A 14,493-nucleotide genomic window follows, 5' to 3' on the forward strand; every position below is an offset into this window, starting at 1 on the left:
TCAGTACTGTTGTGTTCCGGTTTGAAGGGTGAGTGAGCCAGTTTTACAACAGGCACAAGGGTCATAACGTCTTTGTTTCCAAGGTTGGTGCATTGGTGATGTAGGGAATGATTAATATTTCTTATAGCGCCGTTGTCTATAAGAAGAGGTGACCACTTACTATCAGGTGACCCATTTGTTCGTTCTCCTACCTATAAATAAAAAAAAACATGATTCAAATTTATTTTTATTTTTAGTTCGGTATATCTGCATTTCAAAATATTTTTCTTATGACTCATTCAGATATGCATCATCTGTAAACGAAAATCAGTCAATAGTCAGTCTCAACATTAATAAAACCCATAATGAATATAATAATACAAAAATAGTTTTTGCAATGATATGAACACAACGCACGTATGTGTACGCAACGATAGACACACTTGATACGTCCGAAAGAGCTCGAATTTGTAAACATGCTTTTCGCAATTTTTTCATTTTTTGTAACAATCGCAAACTTCAAGTTCAAATTATTTGTACATGACGATTATTAGTAGCGTCAGTTCTCACTTAAGTCTAACGGCAATTAGACGTTAAACGTTAGAACTAAGTAAAATGAATCGATTAATCTCGATGCAAAGTACTGACAATGTACTAAAATTTCGATTAGCCGTTCATATACTAACACTTACGCACTCTATTATCGTGACGTTGAAGTTATTAAACATTGATTTTGATTCATCAGATGACCCCGCAGTGCGCCAATATTCGAAATTAAAATGGAAACTAATAACAGCTTGGTTTAATGTAAGTATTTATTTATATATACATATATATATAATAATGAATACCAAATTTTAAAAGTTAAATATATTTTAAAAACGAAAAGAAAAATCTTGATACCATGCAATATGACGACCTCCGTGGTCGAGTAGTGTGTACACCGATTTTCATGGGTACGCCACTCCGATGTCCGGAGTCGATTCCCGGCCGGCCGGAGTCGATGTAGAAAAAGTTCATTAGTTTTCTATGTTGTCTTACCGTCGTTACTTCTGACTTCATAACACAAGTGCATTAGTTACTTACATTGGGATCAGAGTAATGAATGTGATGTTGTCCAATATTTAATATTTTCATTTCGGTTTTAGAAAATTGGTACTTACTTTATGTAGATAATTGACATCTTGATTTTAAGAATGATGTAGGTGTGACAAGCGTTTAATTGCTTGACACTCCTGGAAGCCCTTCAAATTCCTGGATAAAGATCCTATTACACATTGCAACCAAATACATATACGGTATACGCCATCTCCATGACTAATTTTACCAATAAATGCTTTCCTCTTCCGCGTTTTAATTATTTATTTGACAGGAATATGTACAACAAGGATAGTTATATATTTTCTATCGTTCTATAATAAAGTATGTTTTGTTTTAAAAAACAATTTTTGTAATGATTCACATAACTGTATTTTCAAATATAATCTAAACTTGTTTTTTTTTGTTTTCTATAACACAGAGTACTAAATATTCATCTAATGAAAATACTATCAAAGATTAAAGTATTAAAGTACTCACAATAGTTAAATTCTAGAGGATTTAATTTATTAATAAATACAATTTTGAGTAATTCCCTAAGTCACTTGCACTTATCACAACAAAACAACCAAGGTCGCGACACATACCGCTTTGAATTATTGCGTTAACGTTTTGAATAAAACCTGCCGAAATACATACCTAATGTTGTTGAAATAACCGTTAATAAGTAGAACTCTTATTTATAAAAATACTTTTACAATCAGACAGTATAATCGACTTATCAACGTAGACAAAATTGTCGTATTATCAAGACACTACGAAAACAATGACATTTTATTTTGAATATGCACAAACATTTTGAAATGCTACAACAGCGGGAGAAGTAAATTGTCACCTTATTATTATTGGAGTATATAGGATAAAAACCTTCATTAAAAGTAATATCTCGCCTTACTACCTCCACGGGTAACAGGTGGGCTGGTTCATTTTTTGCTCAGAGGATCGGAATTGCGATTGAACAGTAAAATGCAGCTCGCATTCTTGCCACCATTCCACGCAGTCATGATTTGTACAATAATTATTTTTAAATATTATTTGTATATAATTAAGGCCTTAATGTAAATAAAGCTTTTGTTAATTAAATGCATAATATTACTTTTAAAAAAATATTCTAACTAGTTGTAACTTAAGGACATCCGTTGATTCGTTTGTCAACATATTCACGGTCACACTACGGAATGAATAACTTAACTAAGTTACTGCATATGTTTACTGAGACAATATTTACATGGAATGGGAATATTTTATGTACTCTGTTTCTTATTTCCTTTTGGCTAAATACAATTGTTATGTTTTATTCATATTTTTTTTTTCATATAAAAACCATTTATTTAGCGAAAAATGATAATGACATTTTTATGAAAAAAATTAATCTAAAATAACTTAAATATTTATAACATCATTACTTTCATAAATGTTCCTACTTGCTCTTAATGTAAATTGGAATTGCTCCGTTAGTTTAGTGGCTAGCTTGTTCTGGTGCAGATTATAAGAGCCAGTATTCGAGTGAAGTGTTGGGCCAATTAAATGTATTGGAGTTCTTCTATCAATAAATTCTCAGAAACAGCACGGAAAACACGTAGCGTCCTTGAATAGACAATACTTGCGCACACATTTATGCTCTAAAATATTTCTTGCGCAGTTGGCTAGTTTCATAGAAAATCAAAACCTAAATATACTTTATTCAGGTAGCCTTTTACAAGCACTTTTGAATCGTCATTTAACAAACTATATTAAGTGAAGCCCTCGATTCGGAATGCAGATTCTACCGAGAAGAACCGACAAGAAACTCAGTAGTTACTCTTTTTCAACATAATACAAAGTCATTTAGTTAAATACAATTATATACCTACATATGTATCAGTCAACAAGTACTAGCTCTACGCTTTTTTATCATCTATATAAACTTGTATTGAATAATATAATATACTTTCTTTACCAATGATTTGAATTCCTGAAACGGCAAAGTTAAAAATATTAGAGGAATTTTATTATAGAAACGGATACCTTACCCCAAGAAGGATATATTGGCTTTTCGGAGTCGGATACTTAGCGTTATAAGATTATCCTTAAGTCTCGTGCACAAAGTCAAAGTCAAAAATCTTTATTTAATATAGAAGTCATTACACTTGCTTATTGACAGTCAAAACTTTACCGACGGTTCGGAAATTAACACCTCGGACCTGAGTAGAACCGGCGAAAGAAACTCAGCGGGATATATTATATTTAAAAAAAATAATAATTTCACTGTCACAAGTATAGAACAATAATAATAAACACATTTTCGTTAAATACATACAATGATTATCATTGGTTCTATCAAAGTGTGTTACTGTGAATATACCTGATATTGTTGTATATATAGTGTGATGCAACAATGAGTATTCCTTTTTGTTAAAAACATTCCGAAACGAGTCTCTTAAAGTTTAAGTTTTTTTTTAACTGTGTTTTTTTATCAATATACGTTTTATTTATCAATGTACAAAATCATTCTCGATTAGTGACAAAATAACAAAATCTGTTAAATTGTTTTGGTGCATTAAACGGAGAAAAACAGACAAAAAGAGAAAGTGATTTTGATTTATATTATAGAAGGGCCATAGTCTAATGCATAGAAAAAAGGTTATTAGTAATTTAAAACATAATCTGTATTATAAAAGTTAACAAAATAGGTAAATAGGTTTGCCTAAAAAAACTATTGCATTATACAAAAAACTCAAGGATTTCGAAAGGTAATTTAATTTACACCAATGTATTTTTATGAGACACTTTTTTTTAGTAGTTTACAATTGGATCGATATAAAAAGTACTAAAAGACTTTTGTGTGATTATGGCAGATTTTTATCGTCTATCGATTAACGCATTTGTATCCAGTATAAAAGTTAAATAAAACCGCTTCACGAGAAAGAGCACCCCTACAATATAACTTTTCTTTACCGAGTTTTTACTTTTAATATATTCCTACCGCCAAGCAGCAATAATTATTATTGATGTGTTCCGATTTGAAGACTGAGTGAGCCAGTGTAACTGCAGGCATAATATAAAATTTTATTTTCAAAGGTCGGTGGCGCATCGGAATGATTAATTTTTTTTACAGTACCAATGTCTTTGCACAGTGGCACCGTTTACCTTCAGGTATCCCTGCTAGTCGTAATAACGCCATAAAAAGTTAAGATACCTACACTCTCCGGAAAAAAATGAAATCCGAAGCATAATGCTCTTATCTATGTGACACATTGTCATTCTCGACCACCGGATGAAAACAATTGGATAACCGAGTTTAGTGGTCTAATCACGAATGTAATAAATAAATTCCAATTGTTATGAAATTATTATAATGGCGTATGAAATTTAAGTATATGTTTACAACTCAAAAAGTACAAGAAACTTATAAGATTACATAACATTAAACCTGACCTCAATTGTTAAAATACCCCTAATGATGTTTAATTTTAAAGGAAAACTTTAAACCACTAAAAGAACGCAAAGAAAAGTAAATAAATACATATGTTTTTTATATATATATATATATATATGTACTCAATAGAGTAATGTCAAACAATATCGGTTATTAAAAAAAAATATATATGATATAATTCGCCGAGATAGCCCAGTGGTTAGAACGCGTTCATCTTAACCGATACATTTCGGGTTCAAACCCAGGCAGGCACCACTAAATTTTAATGTGCTTAATTTGTGTTTAAAATTCATCTCGTGCTCGCCGGTGAAGGAAAACATCGTGAGGAAACCTGCATGTGTCTAATTTCAACGAAATTCTGCCACATGTGTATTCCACCAACCCGCATTGGAGCAGCGTGATGGAATATGCTCCAAACCTTCTCCTCAAAGAGAGAGGAGGCCTTAGCCCATCAGTGGGAAATTTACAGGCTACTAATGTAATGTAATGTAATGATATCATTCTTAAATAATAAAAAATGCTTTTAATACTTGTTATGAAATGCAGCCATTGGACATGCTATGAGGAATCGGTACCAAGCTAAGTTGTAGACAAGCAAAGCCTAATCTAAGCGTGTAAAAAACTCGTTCAAAACGAATTGTTATAAATGTTTGTTTTATTTTTATAGTTCCTAGGTACGGGATATTTAATCATAAGCATCTACTGTGACTGGGAGGCACTAAAAGGACACAAAAAATCTAAATATGTTCAAATGTTAAACAAAATCAATTCATTTACGTTTACAAGCATTATTTTCCCGACAACAGCCGTAAGTATTTATACAATTTAATTAAAAATAATTATGAAAAATATACAATGTTACATTAAATACATAACCTAACAATCTTCAATAAACTTTGCAAAAGTTTTAAAAAATTAAGTGCAAAAAAATTTTTTTTTTACGCTTTATTCTAGATATTTGTCACTGTATCTGTACCTCATCCCTCCTGCACTATTTCAATTTACTTCTTTATGTAATGCATCATAGCTTTCTAAAACTGAAACTGAAGCATCTGGTACCGCTCACTCATCATATATTGTTGTATTGTTGTGTTCCGGTTTAAATGATGAGTAAGCCAGTGTAACTACAGGCAAAGATGTTATGTCCTACATCTCAGTTCCCAAGGTTGGTGGTGCATTGGTGTGATGCATAGGCGATAGTGACCACGGACCATAAGGTGGTCCATTTGCTCGTCCGCCAACCAGAAGGCAGACGAAAAAATGATTACCGGATCTTAACTGGTCGTCTTCCCTCATAGACTTTAGATGTACAAAATTCTTAGACCATTATTACGCTACTACGAACTAAAATACATTGCTTGTTTTCTTAATTTCATTGGCTGACTCAACCTTCAAACGAAAATACAGATTATCGATTGTTGCATCCTGTTAATTGTTTATCCTTTTTTTTAAGTCAAAGATTTTAAGTCAAAGATCGATAACAATGAAATAATATAGAAATAAATAATAAATTCGTTTTTATAATTTATATTTGTATGTTTCAGTTTGGAGATATACTTTTCTGGCGGATCTGGAATGATAATCGGGAACTCATCATGCCTCTATCAGCACAAAATTACATCACTGTGTGGGACCAACATAGTATGCACACAGTTTCTCTTATTTTCGTCCTATATGAACTTATTTTAGTTCATAGAGAGAGACCAAAAAGCTATAAATCAGAAATAATCGCAATGTTTACTTTCCTCAACGTATATTGCTTAGTGTAAGTAACGTTAAATATATTAGACATCAATCATATATATTTTTGAAACAATCAATATGTATATTTATGTGAAACAATTAACTAATGAGCAATTAACTGAATACAATAAGAATATATATTATAATACAGATGAAGAAGTTTATGAATGACAGTGTTTTTGTAAAACTTTTTCAATTTTAAAATAATTTAAAGCCAGTTATTAAACGCTGTCAATCATTTAGCTACTTCGAAATGAATAATTCTATTAAATATTAAAACAAAATTTGTATTAGGCGAAGGTTAAAATAACTATACAAAATATTTTTTGTCTAGTAAATAGTATTTGTATCTACATATTAAGTATATGCACGAAAGTCTAGATGCATCAACGCCGAAATTTTAAGAATGTCGTTACTAATTCATTTTAGAGATTATTTTAGATATTATTTTATTACAAACATTATTATAACAAATATTCACTAAAACACCAAATTTACTTGTATTGCAAATAATTTATCATAAGTATAATTAATTTTTTGTCAGCTTTATTAACTTACTGCAATGTTAGAACTGTGCAACATAACTGTGATATTAAAATACTATTAATTAAAAATATACGATAAACAAAAACATCATTTTTGTTCACAGGTGCATCATTAGTTTGCTAAACGGAGAATACGTTTATCCTTGTCTAAAGATTTTTTCATATGGCAAACTATTCGTGTTATTGATTTACACATATATATCTTATTTATTCTATTACACCAGCCAGTGGCTGATTGTTGATTTGATCAATGGAGACAACATTTTTAGTAGTGATAAAAAATGTAATAATATATTCATGAGACTGATGAAGGTGAAATCTTAAAACCTAACATCAAAGGATATTGTTAAATTGTTTAGTATTTAATTTTAAAATATATTACAATGAACAAAACAGGTCAGATATCATTGTTGCCATTTTTTGTATTACACATAAGTTTAACTGCATATTATTAAAATACCTTGTAATATTTATTAAAATGCTTTTATTTTATCTCTAATTTATTCAAATTATATTCTTTGCCGGAATCACAAATTTAAAGCAAATATTAGTTGTTATTATACACTCTTACGTGTTATTGGTAATATGTATATTAAACATTAAAGTACAGCCCCTAAATAGAAAAGGCCTTCTCCCCACTCTTTTTAGACCTTTTTTTATTGTGCGATTAGTAGATATTCATGTGACTGCGCTGTGCTTCTTCACGATATTTTCCTTTGCAATAGACCATAAAATGATTATTTTTTTAATGTTTTTGGTAGGCGGGCGAGCACATGGGCCACTTGATGGCAAGTGGTCACCACCGCCCATAGATAATAGCGCTGTAAGAAAAATTCATAAGTGTTCATATCATTGCAAAAACTATTTTTGTATTATTATGTTTATTATGGGTTTTAATGTTGAGACTGACTATTGACTGATTTTCGTTTACAGATGATGCATATCGGAATGAGTCATAAGAAAAATATTTTAAAATGCAGATAAACCGAACTAAAAATAAAATAAATTTGAATCATGTTTTTTATGGTATAGGTAGGAGAACGAACAAATGGGTCACCTGATGGTAAGTGGTCAACACCGCTCATAGGCAATGGCGCTATAAGAAATATTAACCATTCCTTACATCGCCAATGAGCCACAAACCTTTGGAACTAAGATGTTATGTCCCTTGCGCCTGTAGTTACACTGACTTACTCACCCTTCAAACCGGAACACAAAACAAACAAACAAATTAAACACGAAAGACTTCAATGATGATTGATCGGGTCTAAACTCTTTTCGTTTAAGATTCGTCATCAAACAAACCTTTTAGTTTGATTCTACTATCATAGAAAATTATATATTTATATGAAAATAATAACAGAATATTTCAAAAGTTTACTCGGGTAAAGTTCAAACGTCGTGTTTCAATTTTCGGTGTTTCATGAGTTTCAGAATTTTAGCACCCAATTAAAAGTTCTTTCGTATATTCTTATACACAATTTTTTATTTGCTTTATTATTTGTTCATATGACATTGTGCTTGACACGTCGTGATACTGTATGTGTAAAAAATATGTACATAAAAGTACATCCGAAATTAAAAATATAAAGACGTTCCTTTTTCTGTACTTATACCACAGAATTTTTAATTAAAGCCCTGTTGGACTTATTATATTCTTCGTTTATTGTTTGCTAATGACAAAAATAAATTATAATCATAATTAAAATGCGCTAGTTGCACATCCCGGATATAATACGATATTGATTTATTGTTAATTTTTTTATAATAAAAAAAGAGAACAAATTGGCATAATGTTGCCAGTCATTTGTCATTTAATTATAAAGGTCTAAAAGGTTTCATTAATTTATTACATAAAGTAATAACGCTTATATGTAATTACAATTTAATGACATCTTAATCTGCTGTGATTTATATTCTCTGTTGTTGTAATAAATGTAATTTAAATATGTTGTTTTTTTCCATGTAAATTCAATTTGTAACTAATGGTTTCTAATAATTATTATCATTCATTGGCAAAGTTATGAAATAAGAATGAAGACACTTAAAAGTAATATAAGCATTTCGAATTTTGAAAGTAAAATTAAATTTAAGTTGTTATGTGGAATAGTGTTGGATTTCAAATTAATCTATATTAATCAAAAACTGATTGTTGTACAAATCGCACGATATAAGATATGTTTATCCTTATTTATTCTTCGCTAATAACAGGCTGTACAAATTTGGTCCATGTAACACTTAGAAAAAAAAAATTACTGTATTTTTTTTCTTAAATTATCCAGTAACGTTTCTTTCATTCCGTTATATGTTAATTGCTCCCAATAAGAAATATCAATCTGTAATTAAAAAAACTAAAATAAATATATTGCAAATAAAAAAACAGCCATTAAATGCCACAGTGTTTGGCTAAGACCTCCTTTTGAAAAGAGATTTGGAATATATTCCACGCTGTTCCAATGCGGACTAATGTTTACACGTATGGTAGATTTTTGTGCAGGTTTCATAATGATTTCGATGTGAAACCACTCTATAACCACTCTTTCGGGGAAAGACTGGCTCATATGGCATGATGACGTGACGCTCATACCCCGGCATACCCCGACTCTAACGCCGTTCTCTACTCTCATGTATTGGCGACGAGTATACTATACATTGAATTCCTTTATTATTATCATAAACAAAATATATTTTTATTTTATTTACGAAACTTTTATTATTATTATTTTTTATGTTACTCCACATTACTTAAGATCACGCTGTCGATTACCTACCCGCTGGTGCGGCCATATACAAAATATAACGGGATTCAATATTCCGACTGCCCTGAGAGTAGCTAAGGACAGGTGTGGAGAAAGCTAATCGACTCATCGGTGAAACCATTTCAGGACAAACACGATCTTCAGTAATGAATCACACGAAGAAGAAGAAGACATTAATTACTTAATGCCATTAAGTAAATGTAAATTATTTCGATATACATCAATTTAAATAATTCAGATCTACTGGACGTATTTTGACGATAGTACCTTGTGCTACTGCTTCAAAAAAATATTTACCATATTTTCTTTTACACTGTTAGTCTGTGACCATATAAAATTAGGATAAGGGCAGGAGGATGATGATGTTAGTCTGAGACCAAATTGAAAGCCAGGAACATGACGTCATAGGCACCGCTAAACTTTGCAATTATACGTTCAACATTTAAATAGCATCCTACTAGTCTGCCAGTAGTCTAATCAGCCTTCAAATACAAGTTGAAAGGCAAAAGCGAGTGCATTCTGCTTGCCTTTGTTTCCGAGAGCTAACTCGCCGATCTCAATTGTTTTATTTGTGGGTTATATTATATTTTAAAAGTTGTAAATATAAATTACATGTATACATTTTTTACCTTTTACCACGAATTATAAAATGGTTTCAAAGTCATCATAATGACTAAAAATCGGGACGGGTCGTAAAACAAATCTATACATATATATTCCTAAAGTTAGACGCTGTTTAATTATAATATTACTCTAAGATTTAATTGCGCGGCCATTAACATATTAATATGAAACAATAAAAACACTCAATACATTATCTGTAGAAAGTATCTTTTATCTCACTTCTTAGATCTGTCATTAATAGACCAGACAGTGGATTGTATTAAATTATTAATAGACTGTTCTGCTTACGTCAGACTATTCATAATCATCTATACCGGTGATTCTTACAAAACATTTACTGTATCCACAGTTTAGTTCACTTTTTGTTTGTTGTCCTATGTTAACTTAAACCGAATTTAACAAATATAACACTATTTCACTTGTCGTGTATGTTTTTTTTTAATTTACTTACATCTTGCAATAAGTAGTCGTTGTTTTCGTTTCGGTTTGTGTGCCTTAAGCTCTACCGCCCGTGTCGTAGAACTGGTTTTATTTTGACGAGCCTAAGTAATATTAAATCTTATGAAACACCAAAAACGATAAATTTTAAAAGTTGTAGTCTAGAATTGTATAAATGCCTGTAATAAAAAAAATTAATCTTTGATATTGTATGTACACAAACCGTTTTCACCCCCAAAAAATAATAAATTGTCTTATTCTGTTACTATAATACCATCCTTAAGTTTCAGAGAACTTCACCATTATAATTGGGATCCAACAACGAATTTATTTTATTTAAATCTATATAAAGTACTAAAAACGTTTAATATCAAACGTTTCGATATTTAATTTATTAATTGATTGATGACGGTTTACATTATTATTGTATTTTTATCTGTACTTGAATAGTAAATACGTGATAAAATATTCACAATTCTTACTGAAATTAATTAAAAATTTAATTTGACAATAATCTATTGTACTTTAGGCAAACGATATAGAGTGAAGCTGCTACGTCTTTATGTTTGTATTCCAAGCATAATAGAAACTTACACTAAGAGTTTCATTCATGCGCATGAAGTTAGACACAAGGAAGTAATTTCATTGTGTGTCTGATAGTTTTTATTATGTAAGTTTATACATATGTCAGTACTGTTGTTTATTAAAGAGAGGGAATTTATTAACGTGGTCGTTACTATAGCCCATGCCAATCAAAAGAAGACATAAGCCTAAGAAATAGTATTTGATATTGAATTGACGATATCATTGGTCGAAAACGATGCTAATTACAGTTTTACAAAAAATCACATTTTGAATTTCGATGAATTTGTTATCAAGATTTTGGGAATACAATTAATTTATTAAATACTATAAGTAGCTGAGTCGAAGACCGAAAATCCACATGAGCGCGATTTGTAAGGCATTTTCTGCCTCGCACAACTAATCTGCGGAACCAGCTTTCGCTGGTGGTTTTTTAAAGTGATACGACTTGGTAACCTTAAAAAAATGATCCTATGCATTATTTAAAGGCCGGCAACACAACTGCAACCTCCCAAGGTTTTGCAAAAGTCCATGGGTGGTAGTAATCACTTTCCATCAGGTGGGCCTAAAAAAAAAAGTTAAGAGGAATACTGTTGTTTTATAAACAAACATGATCTCTTAGCAATATACAAATATAAGTGGTATAGGTGAATTATTAGCAAATTGCATGGAATGCGTTAATCTAAAATGTGTTGATTTCTTTGATCTGAATAGAGTATAGATAACTAGTGGCATTAATATTGTATCGTCTCTTGTTTACGCTTACATCAACAGAGGTGTAACTATTCTACATATACATATACATATATGCGACTTCAACACAAGGAGTTTATATATACCTAAGCTTTTGATAAATATCGCAGCAAAATGTGTCTTTGTCACAAGCAAATAATTACCTCATGTACATACAATTCTTGTCATGACGTTATAAAACAATTTTTGACATATTTCGACTCACACAACAACAAAAACTCGAAAGAAAATTAAAATAAAATTAACGTTTTTTTACGAGCGACATGTTACAAAAGCATTTTATGTTTACAACTACAATTAATACTACAACTTATACAATACATACGGTATTAGTTTTTTTTATTATAATAAGACAAATAAAAACTGACCACTAAATATATTTTAATTTTTTATTTGAACACAAAATAACGTAATTGTTATTGTAAGTAATTCTAACGCTGATAATAATTATGTGCCTGGTCCAATTCACATTAGTGTCATAAGTAACATCAGTAAGTATACATATATACCTAGACATTCGATTTTGTTTATTTAGATACCAACAGCAGACTAGATTTTTTGTAATTACAATTATATTTTATAGCTTACCTATATATAATACATTTTTAAACAATTAGAAGAAGAATACATCAGCGGTGCGTACAAATCTGGTATTGAAACCTCTATCAATCACGTTTCAATATAAATATGTGTGTTAGGTAAAAATATAAGGAAAAACAAACGGTTTTTCTGTGTAAGGCATATTTGTATGTGCAAGAGAGTATCTGAGTATGCCCAGTAATAGAAATGAATGCACAATGCGATAGACACAAATAAATATAATGTAGACAAGCGAATGATGACAATCGTTTAAAAACTCGGTAAACCTTTATCGTTGAAAAACATTGTGAACCCGACTCGAATGCCGTAACGGCAAACGGCATGATGTTCTCTTATACTCTCATATCTTGTGTGTGTGTGTGTTTTTTTTTTTATTTACACCGGGTAGACAAATGACTCCACCTGATGGTAAGTGGTAGTAGATCTAAACGTGAAGACGGCCAGTACACCTCACTCATATTGCCAAGTCGAATAGTGTATATATATGCTATAAATACAAATATATTCAGTCTGTTGTACATAATATACATTTTTTTTTACATTAGCAGCCTGTAAATTTCCCACTGCTGGGCTAAGGCCTCCTCTCTCTTGAGGAGAAGGTTTGGAGCATATTCCACCACGCTGCTCCAATGCGTGTTGGTGGAATACACATGTGGCAGAATTTCGTTGAAATTAGACACATGCAGGTTTCCTCACGATGTTTTTCATTCAACGCCGAGCACGAGATGTTTTATAAACACAAATTAAGCACATGAAAATTCAGTGGTGCTGCCTGGGTTTGAACCCGAAATCATCGGTTAAGATGCACGCGTTCTAACCACTGGGCCATCTCGGCTCTGCAGTCGCATAATATAGCTATTAGCAAAATTCTTTGAATCTATAAATATAAGTACGAGGTCATACTTCGATTGGTATAGTGAGAGTCACACTATACATATAACAACACACATGTGCTGATAGAGAATTCCATTTTTGGAGATGCAAAAAAGAAAAGAGTTATTGTATCGAATTTGTTCGTGTGCAATTAAATTGATGTCACAGTTAGGCGGTGACATCTGTGTTGTGTGTTTCGGAGAAAAATATATTTATTTTATCATATTTTATCAAAGAAATTATGTTTTATTTACTTTATCCAATATTTATTAATTGCCTTAATTATAAATTCTTTCAATAACCACAAATAACGATGTTTCACATATACCCGGCGACTCGTATTTGCCACATTTTATTATTAACGTTATATATATACTAAAACTCGAGGTACGATACAAATCTAGCAAAACTATCTGAACTATAACATTTAAATTTTAAGGGCTTGTGCATCATTCTTAAACATGACTAAATTTTGTGTTTACTGGTGTACAATAAAGAGTATTTAATTTAAATTTCTATTTAATTTAATCTATTACTTCTTGGTTCATCATGCCACCATCCATTTGTCAGTTATACGAAACCGCGTGACTTAGTACTTAGTAGTGGACATAGTGGTAGGGCTTTGTGCAAGCCCGTCTGGGTAGGTACCACCCACTCATCAGATATTCTACCGCCAAATAACAGTACTCTGTATTGCTGTGTTCCGGTTTGAAGGATGAGTGAGCCAATGTAACTACAAGCACAAAGGAGATAACATCTTAGTTCCCAATGTTGATGGCGCATTGGTGATATAAGGAATGATTAATATTTCTTACAGGGCCATTGTCTATGGGAAGTGGTGACCACTTACCATCAGGTGGCTCATTTGTCCGTCCGCCTACCTATATCATAAAAAAAACGTATTTGTGTGCTTTACACAAAGCTCTAACCAATACATTATAAAGTCCTGCCAAATAAATCTTTGCAATATTGACTGTTCAAATAAATGCTATTAGGATAGGATTTTGTAATAAAGATATTTTACATACGTGATAGAAACATGGTTGAAATAATATTAGATATTTATATATAGTGTTTGAAC

The 14,493-nt window shown here is 31.1% G+C and overlaps 1 protein-coding gene across 1 annotated transcript; it reads left to right on the forward strand.

Annotated features, from left to right (window-relative positions):
- The first annotated feature begins 565 nt into the window (after window positions 1-565).
- On the forward strand, window positions 566-7,148 carry LOC125066491 (androgen-dependent TFPI-regulating protein-like). The gene is made up of 4 exons (XM_047674579.1): window positions 566-786; window positions 5,163-5,303; window positions 6,040-6,260; window positions 6,888-7,148. Exons 1-4 carry the CDS (start codon window positions 595-597, stop codon window positions 7,105-7,107), a joined length of 774 nt encoding a protein of 257 aa, XP_047530535.1. The 5' UTR covers window positions 566-594; the 3' UTR covers window positions 7,108-7,148.
- The last annotated feature ends 7,345 nt before the right edge of the window (window positions 7,149-14,493 follow it).

Source organism: Vanessa atalanta, chromosome 9 (genome assembly GCF_905147765.1).
Source record: "Vanessa atalanta chromosome 9, ilVanAtal1.2, whole genome shotgun sequence".
Taxonomy (NCBI): Eukaryota; Metazoa; Arthropoda; class Insecta; order Lepidoptera; family Nymphalidae; genus Vanessa; species Vanessa atalanta.